This window comes from Ambystoma mexicanum, chromosome 3q (genome assembly GCF_040938575.1).
Source record: "Ambystoma mexicanum isolate Mex_15411 chromosome 3q, UKY_AmexF1_1, whole genome shotgun sequence".
Taxonomy (NCBI): Eukaryota; Metazoa; Chordata; class Amphibia; order Caudata; family Ambystomatidae; genus Ambystoma; species Ambystoma mexicanum.
The window spans coordinates 793,583,632-793,600,605 of NC_090926.1; the positions used below are offsets into that span (position 1 = coordinate 793,583,632).

The following is a 16,974-nucleotide window of genomic DNA, read 5'->3' on the forward strand; positions in this document are numbered from 1 at the left end:
TCCGCCACTCCCTTTGGTGGTCAATGGTTGAGGTAGGGGTGATAAAGGTGTGAGCCACCCCTTGGGCACCCCTTTTTGTTCCTGAATATTAGCATAAGAAGTGGGGATATGAATTCCCCTGTGACAATCCATTTGGTGGCATATCAGTAGAGGTGGGAGGGGGGTGAACACACCTGTGACTATCCCCTTGGTGATCCTGCATATCCGCGAGATTGGTGGTAGGGGGTGGGGGTTGAGAGCCCATACAATTATCCCAGGTGATGACAGACGTCAAAAGCTCCAATGTCTGCCTCCTAGGAGATCATGGGTGTTTATCATGTGTGATGAATTCAGCAAATTTGTCAGTTCTCCCCAAAGGGGAGCCACCTCCTATAAGACTAGGGAGGTGACCCTAATATGCAAAACCCTCGTAAGGGTTTTGGGCAGACAGGGTCTCATTGGGAGTGACTCCCCTTAGGGAACAAGGACTCCCAATCTCAGAAGACAATGAGATCTCCCTTAGATTCCATGTTTTTAGCCTTCATGGAAATAAATCATTGTAAAGAAAGAACGGTGCATTTGCCCTGAGCTAATATGTGTGTTGAATCCTCCCAAACCGTAAGCTCATGGGACCAAGGGGACAGTGCTTCAAATTATGGAAAACTACAAATAACTAACTTGCGCAGCAACCAGGAAGTGGGAGCTGATGTGAACACCAGCAAGCAGAGACTTGACACGCAGAGTGGGCACTTGCGGCATTGCTCAAAACTGACACACAGTGGCGTTGGGACCACCAAAGCTACGGAGTGGGCTAGAGACCCACAGAACGCCACTGAATCCAGAGGTGCCAGGGTAGCGAGGCTCCTAGCTCTTAGACTGAGAAACCCAGCAGAAGCCATATGGAACAAGGGCGCTGAACTAGAAGGAAGGCAGCTGTTGCCAAACGCAAGAAAACCACGTCGCGCAAAGAAAGAAGCAGTCACCAGAGCAACCGCCTCTCCAAGGAGAGAAGACCACATGATCCCACGTACACTGTGGGAAAGTTGGAGATGGAACCGGGTGGTCATAGTCTGCAGCACCGAAAGGCAAGTGCTTGATTTCAAGATGCAGTAAAGCACTGGAGGCAATTAGAGATATATCTGAAGAAGGAGAAAAGTTGTGGCAAAACGAATTTAGAAATGAAAGAGAACGAAACTCAAACAAGTCAGAAAAAGGGGACGAATTAAGGAATTCCTTTAGAAACATGAATGTGACACCCGCAGAGGGATACCGAGTACCCGAGAAGGGGTACCAAGGTAGGGCTAGTAAGCCCGAAGGAAATGTAAGTCACGGAAAGCGGCATACTGTCACAGAGACACTTGTACACACTGATCTAAATGGGGAAAGTACCTCATTAGATCCAAGAGGGATTATCAGATATCAACCTGAGAAAAGGCCACTTGGCACATTCCCAAAGAGAATACAAAACTTAGGATACAAACGTATGAAGCGTGTTCAACAAAACTGGGAGAGACCCAGGAAAACACCATTGTTATTTAGTGAACGATAACAAACATTTTGTTTGTGGCTTTTGAAACTAAGAAACCACTACTCTATTCTATATGGATTGCATAGGGGAGCAAGGCCAGTGGAGGCATGAGGAATAGCCCGTCCATCTCATCAGACTTTGATTCTTCGGTTGAGCAAGACAGTTTCAACACTTATCTGAAAGTCTTGTACAAAGATAGAGTTAGTCCTCTTATCTGATTCCTCTTTATAGTCTTTATAATCCTCAGGGGAAATTGACTGTAGTCTTCCTTTTAGACATTCCTGGGCCTTATGCGTGACAGTTCCCAGAAGGTATTTGCTTTAAACAAATAGGGCAAATTGCAGCGCCCTTACGTGTATTCTTGATAAGATTTATAACTCCTTGTAAAAGTGCCGTACTATATGAAGCAGAATTAGAAATGAAACGGGTGTTGTTGGAGTTTTTATTCTTCAGTTCACAGACGGGAGTTTGGCCTAAAGGATACTGGGAAAAGGTTTCTTTATTTTCCCGAAAGGGGGAACCAACACATGGCAATAGGCCATTCGGTTATTAGGTAGCAGGGTGTCTTCCTCATGGGCAAAGGGGGGATACTGTGTCGCACCCAATGAAGTCAGGATATCTCCCCAGAGGTTGTCTCCCCAATGTTATCCTCCCTAATACAGCCACCCCCAGGGTCAGGATCAGGTAGCGGCTGCTATCCCCTGGACACATGGCAGGAGATCAGTGATGAGTCCATTGGATTCATCACATAAGCCTTTTTCACTCTTTCCATCGGTGCATTTCGACTTCTTTTTGGGGTTCATGTCAGGTGGTCTCCAGTGGATCAATGTCTTCTGCTTTTCAGTGCTGATTCAAGTACTTGGCCTTTCTAAATAGCTTCGGCTATTTGGTTGCATCTGACCTCTGTATTTTGGCTATGTATCTCTAGCGGGTGAACTAGCCCATTCGACTGGATCTGTCTCGGTCTTCTCTGCTCGGTATGATTCACACTCAGCTTATGGCTACATTTTCTTATCTCTCCCCTTTAGGACATTTTGCCTGGGTTCCCCTTCCTCGGGTCTTATGCATTCTGATTCCCAGGGCTGATTCAAGTACTTGGGATTTCCTGGGAACCTAGGCTTTTTGTTTGCCTTGCACTATGTATCTTGGTTCTATGCCTCTTGCGTGCAAATTAGTGCATTTACCTAGGCCCCTCTTGGCTCTTCTCCTCTGCTCGGGCTGACTCACACCCAGTTCTTGGGTATATTTTTATGGCTAACTCCTTGGGGATTTTCTCATTGATTATGTTTTCTAGCAGTCCCTCTGTCATAAGGGATAAGGGTTCACCTTCCTTGGGTCTTCTCCCCTGCTGAGGGCAACTCACAGCCACCTCTTTGGTATACCTTGCTGGTTCTCCCATTCAGGATCTCTCTCTTGTACTCTGTGTTCGTGCCCCCCCCTAACCCAGGCAAGAGGGATATCACTTCCCCTTCTTTATGCCTCAGGCAGGCATCTTCACCAGGCCCTTCAGGCTTCTGCAATATGGTGTTCTGAACTTCCCGTGGCTCGCTGTGGAGTTCAACTGCCCTTCTCCCTCTCAAGTTCAAACACTGCATACTTGTCATTCCACTGTCTTCTTTTCCACGAGGGGCAGTCGCTCCATCAGTTGTGGTCTCCCCTTCTCAGCACTCTTTTTCCTTGCTTCCTCTGGTGGGGGCCTGCTTCCCGGTACAGGGGTCTTCCACCCTGTTGGCGGTGGGATGGCTCTTGGATAGGGAGCTGGAATTGTTGCTACTGTGATGCTCCTTGGCTGGGCAGCGTTGTGCAGGTTCTCTGTCCACCATGTACTTGCTGTGGTCCTGCCTCCAGACAGCGTCAGCTCCATGCGGTAGTGGATACCTCCGTTCTATGCATCGTTCCTCCAGCTGATGGACTTCAAGTCAGCTCTTCTCTTCATCCAGGTAACGGAATGATTCTTTACATATGTCTTTAGGTGAAGGACATAGTCTCAATGGTCCTTGGATTGTGGCTCAAAGAAGGGCTCAGCAACCACACCAACTATCTGTAAAGGTCCCATTAAGTCAGTATTTCCCTCTATTCCCATATATTCTGAGAATACTGGGGTCATTGATACTAAGGGATATCTTACAGTCTTACCAGATTGGAGTTCCTTGTCCCCTAAAGGGGGACACTCCCAGTGAGATCCTGCGTGCCCAAAACCCTAGGGAGGGTTTTGCATAGTGTGCTCACCAGCCTAGTCTCACTAGAGGCAGCTCTGCCTTGGGGCAAAGGCACAGATTCTCGGGATTCTTCCCATACCCCCTCCATTAAATAGGAGCACCCTCCTACCAGGGCTGCTACTCAGGTAAAAACCCCTTTCTCCCAGTTCCATGAGGGTTTTTATGTTTCTTCCGAAAATTCCTCCCAGTATGATAAAAGGGAGTATTTTTCGGGGGCACCTTCTCTAGGATGTTGGTCAGAGGCATAGCCAGAATTGTTGAACAAGTGGGGCCTCAAGCTGATGTAGTTGGGCACACTGCAGTGACATTAACATCTGTAAATGCCCACACAGTGCTGCTGAGTAGGCATTTACAGATTTTGGTTGGGCCTTGTCCACTCAGGCCCTACCCTGTCTATGCCTCTGATGTTGCTGTAAGAGGTTAGAAAACACAGGGAAGTCTGTCCCTACTTTGACTTCCTTGGGTGGGCCAGGCCAACTACAACCTCCAGATCGATCGGATCCCCTCCAACTTCTAAAGTCAGGAGAATGTTCCGGTAGATCTCGGCATCCTCATGGACGCAGGTGATTTTTTTACTGCTTCCCCCTTTGTTACACCTTTGGGATAAACCAGGTCTGATCGAATAGCGGTTTGTTTACTGCCAGAGGCAATCAGGGTTTTGGGCCGAGCTGTAATCAACCCATGTGGTCTAATTGGCTTGAAATGGATGTTCTGGTTTTCTAGGATCTCGGGCAAGGTCCTTTTCCCCAGCCATTGGTTTGAGAGATTTGGGATTTGCCCTACCACTTCCATCTGAGTTTCATTTCGTAGCAAATGGGTACTTCAGCGTTTTCTTTGAATCAAAGCCTCTGTCTGTTCCAGCTTTCTCAAGAGAGAGGTTTTTATTTCCTCAAAGGGAGCCGTCCCATTGCAACAAGCATGTTAAATTACAGGTTTTTAGGGCCTCTACGCAGTGAAATTGTGCAGCTAGTCTTTCGAAATTTATAAAGAAGGCGTTTGAGTCACCCCCCTCTTGGTAAGGTTGTAAAACTCTGTGAGGAAGTGTTCGCTAATTGGACTACTCCCTATTCTATCAAGGCACTCCAGGTGGCATTGGTCAGCCCTGGCCTGGTTTTCTATGATTCCCTCCAGGAGATTTTTGAGGGATGATGCCGATGCCATATTTAGTTTTACACTTTCTAAGAAAGGGGTCTTAATATTTATGTTGGTGGAAAAAATATCAGAGCTCACAGACTCCAGAGGCGTCAAGTCTCTGCTCGGGCTGACTCACAACCAGCTCTTGCATATATTTTCTCAGTTCTCCCCTTTGGGACTTTTTTCCTGGGTTATGTTTTCTGTAGCTATGCCTTTTGTCATGAGGGGTATTGCTTCCTTTTCCTTGGGTCTAATGTATTCTGATTCCCAGGGCTGATTCAAGTTCTTGGGCTTTTTTAAACAACTTGATCTTTTGCGTCACCTCAGACCTCTGCATCTTGGTTCTATGTCTCTTGCGGGTGAAGTGGCCCATTTGCCTAGGCCCCTCTTGGCTCTTCTCCTCTGCTCAGGCGGACTCACACCCAGCAGCACATGGCCAACCTATGGAGTCCATGGATATTGGCATCCTCATATGTCCTAAGCTGCCATAGGGGCAGCGTTTACCCCTAGCTTGGCCAATATATATATGGCATTATTTGAAGATCTGTTCATATATAACAACAATCCATTTGGGCAGTATGTCGTCTCTCATTGGAAGCGATATATCGATGATATATTCTTCATTTGGACAGGCGTTGAAGAACAACTGAAGGCCTTCCTATCTTGGTTAAATGAGTGCAAACCCAACCTTACCTTTAAAGGCCATCGGGATCCAATAGAATTACCATTCTTGGACCTGATTATCGCCCAAAAACAAGGCTGTATTTTTACATCATTATAAAGAACGGACACCGACCGGAATACTCTACTTGAATACTCTAGTCAACATCCCCACTCCCAAAAGGACAACTTACCATACGGCCAGTTACTCCGTCTTTGACGGAATTGTATTAACTTAGCGGACTATGAAAAACATGCTAATCTCTTGGGAGGAAGACTCCTGGAGAGGGGCTACTCCCGCAGATTAATAAAGCGAGAGGCCAAACGAGCCCGTTGGACTCTGAGAGAACATCTTCTGAGGCCCAGGGAGAAGAAAACAGACACAGATCGGTTAGTATGTGTAACAACTTTCTCACCACAAACAGTACAAATTAAAAAGTTAATCAAGAAACATTGGAACTTGGTCACGAGCACGGGATGTAATAGGGGGTTACCTTTGTTTGCATTAAAGCGGTCAAAGAACCTTCGGGACCATCTGGTACAATCCAGATTGCAAACGATTTGGACCAACTTTACACAGAACAGCCTCAGAGCTGCTTGTAGCCACAGTAAAGTACACATTATGTGTCACTACCCTTGTGGTAAGTGTAGTGTGTGCCATTTGACCTCAAAAACCACTTGGTTCAAACATGGACATTTCAATTGGCAACTCTGACAATTCACTAATTGTTCATCTAGCAATGTCATCTATGCTATATGTCGTCCATGTAAACTACTATATGTAGGTATGACGTGAAGGAAGGCATCTATCCAGATAGGTGAACACAGATCACGTATTTGTACCAAATGCAGCACTGCACCGTTGGTTCAACACTACATTGCAGAAAACCACACGGAGGATGACATACATTGGATAATAATAGATCAGTTGGCACCAGACAACAGCCAATACTCCATGCAATATAGGTTAACCAAGCTGGAGCAAAACTGGATCTACATATTGAGGACCCATGAAATTGGCCTTAACAATGATAGCCAATGGTCCTTCTTGCTGCAACGTTAACAGTAGTGTGCCTTAGTACCTACAAGGAACTTACAACCATCGAACATCTTGGTTATCCATATTATGAGATGTGTTTTGATTTGCACTGTCAATCTAGTCAGATTGATATGTGTATTGGTAGACCTCACGCATATGGTTGTGCTCTGCCTGGGATCAGAATCCCTTGGGTTCTCCCGGGGTGTGCGAGAGTGATCAACCTTTAAACACATGGAAGACTCTCCTTAGCCAGTGTCAGTCCATTGGGCTTTTTGAGTAAAGTTTCCATATTTAAACATACGTGTCACTTTTTAATTATTAGATCCCATTTTCCTTGGGTGGCCCCATGTGTTTTCTCAGCAGCGTTTTTTCAGAAACGTACCTGTTTACATTCCATAGACAGTGGCCAACAGAGGAAACAGGCAAATCTCTCCTCTTCTCTGGCTGCCTGTGTTGAGAGCTTGGATTTAGACAAGGGCACAAGCACCCTATCATTCACATAATCGACACATGTGTTTTGAACTCTTTCTCTGTTAATTTGGATAGTTTTCTTGGTTTACACCAGTACCGTGTGCAAAATCACTGTTTTCTCAAGTCTTTTTTCTGTACTAGCACCACTATCACCAACTGTGGGCTTGGCATTTTTCGCCACACCCCTTGATGGGCACCCCTTCGGTGCCTGCATGCACTTACCTCGCAGGTTTCTCTACAAAATGGACCAGAAAGGGAAGGACCAGGTCTGTGCTGTGTTGGCTACGCTTATTCGCATTGTAGTCAGGCAAAGTTCCCGCGCCCAGGGTGAGTTTAGTGTATAATGACGTGGAGGCGTGGTTTTGCTTTGAACACGCGTAAATGGCGGCCTGACGCCAGGCGCGGCATCTAAAAGCAGTGGAATACAGAGGAACTGTAATCCTACACGGCGTGTCAATACACAAGCAATTGTACGAGGTAAGAGCGGGTTGACATTGTTTTTCGGTCAGCAAATGGGCCTTATGTGGATGCGGTTTGCACTGTTGGCGAGCGTGCTGCGGTGGATTTTATACCCTGGCGCGAGGGTTTTCTTCCCACAGCCTCGATGGGTGCCGCGGCTGCCGTGTTGCGCGGGTCCCCTCGGGGGGGCAGCAACCGGTTTGCTGTGTCCCCGGGGGCCAAGCACTCCGCGGCAGCACACGCGGCCGGCTGGGCTGCTTTAAACGCTTTATGGGTCCAGCCGTAGCATGAAGGGCGGGCGCCCATCCTTTCCATTGGTTTGGGCACACTGTAACCTACATTGGGATTTGCCCTCATTCTTGTTTTCAAATGGGGTTTGCACCAGTGGCAAGTATGCCATGGTATATCCAACCCTGTGGTGCGAGTCCGACTTTTTACAGCCCTGACTGTGTGCCGCGGCCGCCGCGGTGGCGGGTCCCCCCGGGAGGCAGCAACCGGTTTTCTGTGTCCCTGGGGGCCTCGCGCCCCACGGCCGGCACACACGGCCGAAGGGGCGGTTGCAAAGGCTCCATTGGCTGGTACCTACATTGTTTAATGAATTTGGCAGACTGAAATCCAAGTTGGGGTGTGTCTTCATCTTTGCCCTTCCAACGCGCTTTAGTATCATTCAGTAGCATCTCATTTTGCCAAATATTTTGGCGTTGCTAATCCCTAGTGTTCATTGGCTTCCTTTCTTTGACCTCTTTTCTAATTTTTAGTGTTTGCAGACACTATGAGTGCGAGACACTAACTGCATCAAGTGTTCATTTGATGGAAAACACAGGGATCACGCTTTGATGGCCCTAACCCCCTGAGCCAACTGGCCTGTAGTAAATCCGGCTGGGAGAAAACAATACTTTGGTGGAAAAAGGGAAACAACTGCAAGGTAAATCACGATGTTGTTGCATCAAGAATGTGGGCTCCGTGACACATGGTTATATTAAGGCACAATTGCCTGGATTAGAACCATGATAATTGTAACAATTCAGATAACACTGTCCTGATAGGATGTATATATATCTGTATTTGCAGATATAACAACATTGTAACCAAGAAGGAACTTTGTCCTTGGCGCAGCCCTGCCAATACTGCACGAAGAGACTAGATTTGAAGCCAACATACCTTGGGTGAGAGAACATAGTTTTTGGTTATCCAATATGATGAGCCATTACATATCTCATGGCTGCTAAGTTGGGGAATAGTATATTTTAGCCACAACTCTTTGTTTCCTGGGCCATCCAGGGGTCGGGTCAAGAGTGTGAGGGGTTGTTTGTTGATTTCTTCATTTGCTGTTTTTTCACTCTTTTATCTGATTCTTCATTGCTGATCTTTCTGGACTCTAACTGAAGTTTGTTTGCTGTATTCCTTTTTGGGAGAGTGCTGGGGGTTGATTGACGTCCAATGGGAGTCAATGGGCCTCATTACACGGACGGCGGTAAGGGTTAACGGTCACCGTTAATGGCAACGGTGACCGTTAACCCTTACCGCCGTACTACGAGGTCCCTTTGCGGGGTGGAGGATTTAACGCCTGCTTCTTGCAGGCGTTAAAATCCAACCCGCTAAGGGACCTCGGAGCTAATTACGGCACCGCAAAATTGCGGTGCCGTAATTAGCGCCTTCCCCAGTCCCATAGAGCCCTATGGGGCAGAAATGGGAATGGGGAAGGGCAATGGCGGAAAGGGGATTTACCGCCCCTCCAACCTTGGAATGGGGTGGTAAATCCCCTTTCCGCCAAGGCGGTGCCGGTATTTTACCGGCATGAGCCATGGCGCTAATAGCGCCATGGCTCACCGCCTACCGTGTAATGAGGCCCAATGTCATTTCCCTTCCAGGAATTTCAGGGAGAGCACCTTTGCCTCACCTGATAAAAACACGGGTAGATTAACCCGAAATTGGGACATGCACAGAGTAATTAGGGACATGGCCATGACAAAGCAGCATGTCACATTCACAATAGCCAAGATAAATGTACAAGAAAGCATGAAGGAAACTATAGAGAAGGATTGTAAACTTTGTTTTCTCTTTCGCTCTTCTTTTTCTTTTCTCTTTTGCCCTCCTCCATTGGTAGAAGTGGCTTTCCGGGAAACACACTTGGTCTACAGAAATTTGACACCCTGTAAAGCGAAAGAAATTACCCCTTGAACATTGGACAACAGCCAGTTCACACTAACTTGAATTCTTTTTGTATTAAGAACTGTTTGTTGTTTTTAATATATAAATCCTGATGAGGTGCACCAGACGGAAACTGTATAGGCCGATCTGGTTGCCCGAAACTCGAGTCGACAACACCATAGAGCCCACTCCTCCCAGAGTTGTCTCTAACTTGGGTTTACGTAGACAAAATGTGGTATTCGATATGTCTTCAAGAGCAACCAGCTTGGAACATTTACCCTGTTTTTTATTCTTAAAATAGTGTTAACCAGTCCCTTTGAGCAGTTAAAGTACTAACCCAAATAGATGGGATGTTCTGAGTTACAGAACAGAATTATCAGGATTGCGATTTTTGCACAAGTACGAGTGGTGTTTTGTATGCATGGGGATGACAGAGTATGTGAGGAATGATATGCGAGATGTGAGCTTTTTGTTGGTGTGATAAAATGTGTGCTTTGACAATTGGTTTTGACAATTGGTTGACAATTGGTTTTTAATAGATGTGATATTAATGTATTTGATGTGTTTCTTTCTAAATGTTTTCCATGATTATAGTATGATCAAATAAACAAAATAAATGAATTCTGACATGCTGTCTTTTGTCTAGAACATACACCTCTATGCTTGCTTTGGAAGGTATTATGTGGCGTTTCTATGCATGAATTGTATGAATCAACAATAGGAGGGTGTGTACTTATCTACGGATAATCGCATCTTTGTATGACTAAGCTGAGGATCTGGCAGGCAGGCAGTTGAGGCATCAGTCACTTTCTGGAATTCAGCAGCGATACATAGATAATCAGACTTTTCTGATGGTAAAGGGTGGGTGGCAGCAGTAAATGGCTCCAGAGTAGAGGGCTCGACCCAGCAGATATGAGGAGTCACCAAGAGTCTTCAAGAAGACTGGACCTGACCTCTAATGGCAAACTCCCAAACCAGGATATGCTCAAGCCACTGTACTTAGCAGGTTTGACCAATGTCATGGATTTAAAAATGGTAAAAAAGGGCAGGAATCAATGGGGAAACTCCTTTAGAAGGTCCGTATTTCCAGAAAAGGAAGAAAACAACAACAGCAGGACAATGCCCAAATACGTTTGGGCAAACAGGAAGGCCAAAGACAAGCCAGTCAATCACAAAAAGGGGCTTGGGCAAAGGGTCAGATGACCAAACATTCTGGTTGGTCAATGAAACTGCCCCTTACCCATGGACACCCTCACAGGAAATGAGAGGGACAGTCCAGGGACCAATACTGGCCTAAACCAGTTAGGCCCTATATGGAGATTGCCATCATGTGCTCACAAAGAACCCACATGGTCAGAGCAGCCATTTTGAGGCCACCTCGTAATCACCTAGACAATGGAAAGCCCTGTAACACAAAATGGCCCAAAGCGGGATTTAAAAGAACCAATTGGTACTCAAATGGCTACCGAAAAGGTACATTTCCCTACCAATTCCATTAAATGTATTCCACCCTGGGTGAAGCCAAAACTAAAGTATAGCCGCCACCAACCTACTCCCTAGAACCTGTGTAGGGTGAAAATATCCGCCGAGGTACCGCCAAACTTGTGATGTGGCACATAATGTCAAAAGGGACCTCCTGACAGGCGCTCTTTAGGGGAAGTCCCTATCGCCACCAAAAAGAGACCAAGGACCGACAAAGGCCCACGGTGGGGTGGGGAAGCTGAGAGGCCCCAAAAAGTGACCCTAGAATTCCCAGAATAGGAATTCTGGTTTAGCAGAGGGACTTGCGGCTACACAGAGAGGAGAACAAGGTCGGGCAGCCGGCAGGGAGGGGACGTCCTCGCTGATAGACCCGGTGATGTTGAGAATGGACATCAGGCAGGTATTTATGGGGGTGAAGCATGATTAGTCTGGGATGCGGCTGGGTATTGGACACTCACCAATGCGGGTGGAGAAGGATGTAGCTGGAGGAGAGGGCGCCTCGAGATCTGGAAGTAGGATACTGCCCATGCTGGTCACCATAGAGGCGTAGGAGAAGGACTTGCGCAGGAAGCCCCAGCTGCTCCGTCCTGGCTCTATCTTGGCATCCGACCAGCTGCTGCATCGGCTCTCCAGGCTGGAGGAGAGATTATAGGGGAGAATAAAGATCTAGAGAGCAGTGGGCAGAAGAGATGTGGCTATAGCCAGATGTCTAGCTGTCATTGCATTTTATAATGTGATCAACACAAACACAGAATTACATTTAAGAAATAAGAACAAAAGTGTCAATGTACAAATGCATGTGCAATTACTGAGCAAAGTAAATGATATGATAGGTTATTTATAATGCGCTTAACACCCAGAGGTTTCTAAGCGCGGACCGAACCTTTGTTGCTCCGTGTCTTCTTGCTTCCAAGGCGAGCACGTTGCCCCTAAGCTATCCTCCCGAGACTGAGGGTCAGAAGCAAAGGTTACTTACTTTCAACACCAATGTTGCAACTTGATATATCATAGAATCACAACCTTTTAATTGCAGTGGGTGTGTAAACTAGTTTTGCCTCTTATTTAGTGCTGTCTGTTAACAGAAGTGGCACATGCCAATTTAATGTCCTTTTCTATCACTCAGTGCTAATTAAATATGTGAATTACAGCCCTCAATTGAAGGGATGTTGGGCCACAAAGATCTTTCTTTCCTTCTTTCTCTTCTTTCTTTCTTTCTTTCTTTCTTTCTTTCTTTCTTTCTTTCTTTCTTTCTTTCTTTCTTTCTTTCTTTCTTTCCGTCCTTCCTTCCTTCGTTTATTTTGATTTTTCATTTCAATAAGCTTTATTCGACAACTGCCATAAAATAAGTGATACCTCAAAGTTAAAACCTATATCTTTTAAAATAAAAATGATTAACATATGTTAAAAAGAAACCAATCTAGTTCATAGCACCTTTGCCAACAGGGCCCCAAAAATACAAATCACCACAATTCATAAAATAGAACCATGAAGCAAAAGGTGCAAACATTAGTTGTGTGAGGCTGTAGAGTCTTAGGATACTAGCTATTTACAGGTAAGGATTATATTGACCCCAAATGATTTCATTAATGGGATCAAGTAAGAGGCTCTAAGGTCTTTATAGAGAGAGCAGCAAAACAAAAGAGTTGATGGCTGGAAGGTTTAGAATAAATCTTGACCTCTGGCATTGCTCTGGGCAACCCTCCAGACCATCGTTCTTCGCCTGCCAAGCCATTACAAAAGGGGAAAAACCATATGCAAATCAGGCTTGATCCCACCCCCAAAGGGGTAGTCCAGCCCGAACTGCTAGGTCACATCCCTTTTGCACGAGACCACAAGCATCCCCAGACATGTTTCAGCCTTGTTGGGCGTCATCAGTGAGGAGGAGCTTGGGTCTCTAGGCCCAGCAGGCAAGGGACCCACGTCTGGGCATACCCTTCCCACTCGGGGTGACAATAGCAAAACAAAAGAGTTGATGGCTGGAAGGTTTAGAATAAATCTTGACCTCTGGCATTGCTCTGGGCAACCCTCCAGACCATCGTTCTTCGCCTGCCAAGCCATTACAAAAGGGGAAAAACCATATGCAAATCAGGCTTGGTCCCACCCCCAAAGGGGTAGTCCAGCCCGAACTGCTAGGTCACATCCCTTTTGCACGAGACCACAAGCATCCCCAGACATGTTTCAGCCTTGTTGGGCGTCATCAGTGAGGAGTAGCTTGGGTCTCTAGGCCCAGCAGGCAAGGGACCCACGTCTTGGAATATCACCCGAGGTATCGCCCGACAAACCTCACCTTGGGAGCGTGGGTCAAAACGGCAGCATTTTGAAAATATTGCCCTCTTACTGTTATCTTCCAACAAGCAACGAGGCGCTGTATGTTTCATAGCATCATCACAAATGCATTCACAGTTGACAAGAGTTTCGCACTTTAGAGTGCTTTTTCAAGGCTTGGGTTCAGTCACTGTCTCTGTGGTATCTGAATGGCTTGATGATTAATATGCTTAACCAGCATGATAGCCCTGTCAGCCATTACTGGAGAATCTGTTCCAACAGTGAACACTGATGCCTCAAGTGGGGAAATAATGTTCTTGGCAAAATAAGCATGCTGCCAAGGGGCATATTATCCTCGCCCATGCATGGAATGGTGACATTTTTGGAACCCTGATGTCCTGTGACAGCATTAGAGACATTTACCCCAAAAAAAGAAAGAGAGAGAGAGAGAGAGAGAGAGAGAGAGAGAGAGAGTTTGTGTGTGTGTGTGTGTGTTTGTGTGTGTGGGAGAGAGAGAGAGAGAGAGAGAGAGAGAGATCTGGGTTGTTTGTTCGTGCAGCATTTGTTTGTGGCTGCAGCCTATTTGCTCATTTCTCGATTTTCTCAGAATTTTTTTCTCCCACCGCCAATGCTATTGAAGCGTGGGACACCCTCGAAACTCCAAACATACCAAACATCGGGAGCAGGGGACACCCCCACAGGCCCTGCTCATCGTGTTTGGTTATTTTTGTCTCGATCAAATTGGTAACATCCATAAAGACCTCAGGGGTCTTGCTTATGTCCCACCCTCTACTTCATTTTTTACCATGCCATTGTTTGAGTTACTGGATGAGAGGGGAACAATGTATACCAACTATGCTGACGATACACAGTGCCTGATCCCGATCTCAGGAGACTATGAAAAAGACACTGGCCCTCATTACGACCCTGGCGGAGAACCGAGTGCAATTTGCACCATGGTCCATGGCGCTAAGCTGCCAACTCCGCCATGGTGGTTGGCGGACTTACCTTACTTATGAAAGCGTCGGTGAACAACATTGTCTCTACCTCTACTTACCATCTCAAATTGTTGAGGCAAATGCGACCTCACTTGTCTAAAAGGAGCTTCTCAGTTGTTACCCGAACAATAATTGGTCTACTTTATGGGATTAAAAAGGGTGAGATCTCAAAACTGCAAGGGATGCAAAACAGCGTAGTTTGTGTGATTGAAAGGCTAGGAAAGAGGGAGCATGTCTCCGAAGCCAGAAGGGGGTTACGCTGGTTACCAGTTGAAGCTCGCATTTCATTTCAGGTCCTGACACTAACACATACATGCCTCTTTAGTAATAGCCCAAGATACCTCTTAAAAAGTAGCACTATGGTTTAGGATCAATTAATGTCTACATGTTCTTTGTTGCCTCGGGCATGCTTGCCTGTCTTGGTGCTATATAAATATACAAAAATACAATTAAAATAAATAAATGTGGTTTGATATCTTGCACATATCTTGATAGAGATATAGAAATGTGTCCGCTCTCCTTACTTAGTTGTGTGGTAGGCATCTGGAAAGCAGTATGGGTGCCATTTGTTCGCATATTGCAACCTCATGTTTAGGACATTCTGTGTTAATTATAGATCATAAGAATTTAGAACCCACCCTCAGTTAAAAGTGCTCATAGATCGTTGCAGCTTTCCGGTCTATAGGATCTGGCCATTTGTGACTGTTCGGGCCTACGGAGTAGGAGATGGGCATTTTGCACATCTGCTACCAACAACATTTGCAACTACGCTATCACAAAACAATCCTCCGCCTCTGAATCCTCCCCTTCCTGTGTTTGTATCTTCTATTGCCCACTTTTCCATCCCTTTCCATCCCTCTTGCTCGTTATCTTTCCTCCAGCAGACCAAGGAGTGGATCCACCAGGGGGAGCACAGCACACCACTCTGCGAATAATCCCAGATGTTCTGCCACTATTACGGTAGGGATTTAGGGCAGGGTGAAGCATGTCAACACAGCACACCATAACATAAACCTAAGATATTTCTGTTACAATGATGCATCCTACAGTCCCTTTGGAGTCACCAAACCCCCTTTGACAGTGAGTGCTTCTGAGCAGCAGTTGAAGATCAATGTGCACAGAGGTGTCCTAGATCCAGTAGCGGTCAGTGTGATTAGCCAGCTGGTGCACAGGCGCTGGCACTGCCAGAACCTTTGCCAATGGAGATGAAAGTTCTTCTTGAGAAAGTGCAATATTTACAGGGGTTTGCTGAATTGGACCCAATCCTCCCATTACAGTGTCAAGCAGCAGTTTAAAGTGACCTCTTTCCACAGTTGTGGTCCATATTGTTATCCTTTCCATGGCTGGGGGCTGCGATTGAGGGGGAGTCAAACCATGCCAGTTCGCATGATATGATATGATATTTTATTTATATCGCGCTCATACGCAGGTGTTTCAGAGCGCGACCAGGTGAAGGGAGGGGAACAGGGGGGAAGCAAAAACAGCGATCTTACTAGGCCCAGTGACATTGAGAACGCTCAAATGCATGGGGAAGGGAAAAAGTGGGAAAGTGAAGAGCATAGGAGAGAAACAAAATAAATAGTAAGTACATAAATAATTAAATAGAGTGTTAGCAGTGGTAGTGCAGCCTGTAAGAGGCAAAGGTGCTAGGTTAGTCAGTAAGGGTGTATCTGATAAGTGCAGAAGAATAGTGGGTGTGGAACTGTATGGGTACAGACACAGACCCCAGTGCAAGGGGTGGCCCGGAGGCAGTGCAGGGGGATGGCAGGGTGAGCGAAGGGCAGAAGGTGGCCAGGTGCAGAGTGCTATGGGAAAAGGCAGATCAGCAGGGGAGAAGTGGGGCAAAGGCAGTAGCGACGAGGAAGGTCTTGAGGAGCTTCCGGAACCGTAGATGGTTCTCCTCAAGTTTCAAGGTGGCAGGGAGGCAGTTCCAAAGTGAGGCCCCGGCCGAAGACAGAGATCTACCTCCAGCTCGTTTCTTTGAAAGACGACTGAACCTGAGGGAGTTAGAGGTAGAGGAGTGAAGGGCTCCAGAGGGGAGGTATTTACGGAGGGATAGTTGAAGGTATTTTGGACCTAGGCCCCAGAATGCCTTGTGGACAATGCACATGGTTTTAAATTTAATCCTTGCATCCACTGGGAGCCAATGAAGGGATTTCAGAGCTGGAGAGATACGATCCCAGGGCTTGAGGCCAAGGACAAGTCTCGCACACAACACTCTAATTCTCTGGTTTGATTTGGTCCCTGGCAGCCATGATGAGCCACTAGTTGTTTGGGGGCTGTGAGCCTGTCTGTTGTGTATCTCACAGTCTTTATTTAATGGGCCGTACTTCCAGATGTTCACTCTGGCCTAGAACACAGGAGTATCCACTGTAGTGCTCCTGTGCTCTTGTCATTCTCAGATGCTCGCTATATATATCATTGGTAAAGCATCATGTGCTTGAACGGTGTGTTTAGGGCATGTGGTAAGGATCCTGGAAAACTCAACCAAGGGTGCCTGTTAAGTGCCAATCAGCCCCAGGTCTTTGTTGCCCACCTCTAGTGCTGTACATATGCATGTGTTAGACAGTATTTTAGTTCTCCTAAGTA

General features: G+C 46.4%; 1 protein-coding gene across 1 annotated transcript in view; it reads right to left on the bottom strand.

Moving 5' to 3' along the window:
• The window catches only part of LOC138583003 (polycystin-1-like), a 569,194-nt gene that overhangs the window by 119,440 nt on the left and 432,780 nt on the right, over positions 1–16,974 (bottom strand). The window contains exon 36 of the mRNA XM_069654860.1: positions 11,581–11,756. Coding sequence (XP_069510961.1) covers positions 11,581–11,756 — 176 coding nt within the window. The remainder of the gene's footprint in view (positions 1–11,580; positions 11,757–16,974) is intronic.